At 48.7% G+C, this 2254-nt stretch overlaps 1 protein-coding gene across 1 annotated transcript; it reads left to right on the top strand.

The window, feature by feature from the left end:
- Window positions 1-951: 951 nt before the first annotated feature.
- On the top strand, window positions 952-1767 carry LOC107046023. The gene is made up of 2 exons (XM_015268478.1): window positions 952-1413; window positions 1534-1767. The coding sequence occupies exons 1-2, from the start codon at window positions 952-954 to the stop codon at window positions 1765-1767; spliced, it is 696 nt and encodes a 231-aa protein (XP_015123964.1).
- Window positions 1768-2254: the final 487 nt, after the last annotated feature.

Raw genomic sequence — 2254 nt, 5'->3', positions numbered from 1 at the left:
GGAGAGGTAAATTATTATCTGTGCCAAATGCTTTCAGGACACGGGTTCTTCCTAGAATACCTTCATAGATTCAAGCATGAAGATTCTCCGGAATGTCCCACCTGCTCAGGAGTGGCAGAAGACGCAGAGCATGTATTTTTCGGCTGTCCTCGGTTCAGCGACATTCAGAATATCTGGGAGTCAGAACTCACGAGGACTATCTCACCTGAAAATTTGGTGGAAGAAATGCTGTCATCGCAGGCAGCCTGGGACGCAACAAGCAACTTCGCGACAAAAGTCCTGAAGGAGCTCAGAAACGAGGAACGCAAGCGAAAAGCTTCAACATAGGTTAGGGGGACGTATATAAGATGGTGAAGGTGGAAGAGCATACAGCGGAGACCTCCCTCGCGAAGTAATACTTAACAGTAGTTCCGCAAGGGATTCAAAGGTTAGTGAATTTGTCTGATGGGAGTTTAGTGGGTATTGACAGTCACTGTCCGAGCCCCACACTCACCTGACGGGGGGAAGCTCCTATTCCCTCCCTCAGGTCGTCGTGCGTAAATGCATTCTCCAACAGACGGGAAAAAAAAATACCCGCACACACACGCACACACACACGCACACACGTCTATAATCGGAGGTGCACCTCAAGGCTCGGTATTGGGTCCCTTGTTGTGGAACATCATGTATGACGGTCTACTGAAGCTGGAACTGCCACGGGAAACTAAACTCGTGGCATTTGCGGATGATGTACCCATAGTCATCGTGGGCAAATACCTGGAGGAGATCAACCTCAGTTTCGACATGACCTTCGAGACGATCTGTCGCTGGACAAACACTGTAGGACTGAGCCTGGCTGAACATAAGACCGAAGCCGTACTGATCACTAGCAGGAAGCAAATTGAGGCAATCACGCTGCAAGTGGGGTCCTGTGAAATCACCTCCCAGCCGTACATCCGATACCTGGGAGTGATGATCGATGCCCGAATTGATTTCGAGCAGCAAGCTGAGCACGTAGGAATTAAGGCTTCTGGAGTCAAATCCACCTTATCGCGTCTCATGCCCAACATAGGAGGTCCAAAACAGAGAAGACGAGCATTGCTGTCGTCGGTGATCACATCGGTGCTCACCTACAGCATTTCCATCTGGGTGGACGCATTAAAGTTGCAGCAATCACGGCGGAGAATTGCACCAGTCTATCGACTGAGTGCTCTGCGAGTCGCGGTATCCGAAGACGCGGTGTGCGTTATAGCCAGGATGCTCCCTATAGAAATGTTGGCCGAAGAACGAAGGTCATTGTATCAGCGGAGGAAATCTGAGACACTGAGCGCAATAGAACTCAGCGCAAAAGAGAGACGAAAGAATCTACAGCAATGGCAGGAGAAGTGGGACAACACGTCGAATAGAAGATGGACTCATCGGCTGATCCCACTGGTGAGTGCTTGGATAAATCGCACACATGATGAGGTTAATTATTACCTGAAGCAAATGTTTTCGGGACATGGGTGCTTCCGGGCGTATCTTCATAAATTCAAACATGAGGATTCCTCGAAGTGCCCAGTCTGCACCGAAGTCGACGAAGACGCGGAGCATGTGCTTTTCAGATGCCACCGCTTCCGCGAGATGCGGCGTGTTTGGGAATCTGACCTTGGAAGGGAGGTCTTGCCTGAAACCATGTTGGAAGCTATGCTGTCATCACAGGTAGCCTGGGATGCAACGAGTAACTTTGCGGCGGCAGTCATCAAGGAACTCAGAAGAGAAAAACGTGAGCGCAAAGCTACAGCATAGGTGAGAAATCTAATGGATCCTCTTGTTGACAGCCAACACCTTAGCGGAATGAGGGGAAGCACGCTAGATGGAAAACGTGGAAGAACGAACAGTTGAGACCTCCCTCGCGAAGTAATACTTTACGGTGGTGCCGCGAGGGGAGTAAAAAGGTTGGTGAATCTGTCTGACTGGAGTTTAGTCGGTATTGGTCCTTGTGACCCGAGCCCGACATACCCCAGTTGTCGGAGAAAATCCCTAGGATTCTCTCCCGCAAGTGGGCATGTGTAAATGTATTCTCTCAAGAGACATTAAAAAAAAATACACGTGTATGGTGAGAGAGATGAAATTTTGGATCAGCAATCCGGAAATGACTTTATCGTTAACTTCCCGATTTATATCACGTAGTAATCTTAACGGCCCCGAGAATCGAAATTTAAGTTTCATGTCAGCGCCAAGTTTCGTAACCTGTGACAACTTTCTATGAAATTCTGATGAGGATTATTAACTT

This window comes from Diachasma alloeum, unplaced genomic scaffold (assembly GCF_001412515.2).
Source record: "Diachasma alloeum isolate Michigan unplaced genomic scaffold, Dall2.0 Dall_scaffold_01179, whole genome shotgun sequence".
Classification (NCBI taxonomy): Eukaryota; Metazoa; Arthropoda; class Insecta; order Hymenoptera; family Braconidae; genus Diachasma; species Diachasma alloeum.
Note: the sequence above shows the minus strand (reverse complement) of the source record. Positions and strands in the feature narration are given on the sequence as shown.

Excerpts from the sequence above, each read along its gene's own strand:
- LOC107046023 (XM_015268478.1), top strand. The coding sequence starts at position 952 with ATGATCGATGCCCGAATTGATTTCGAGCAGCAAGCTGAGCACGTAGGA. Across the intron at positions 1,414-1,533 it reads CTCATCGGCTGATCCCACTG|TGCCCAGTCTGCACCGAAGT; the intron begins GTGAGTGCTTGG and ends GATTCCTCGAAG.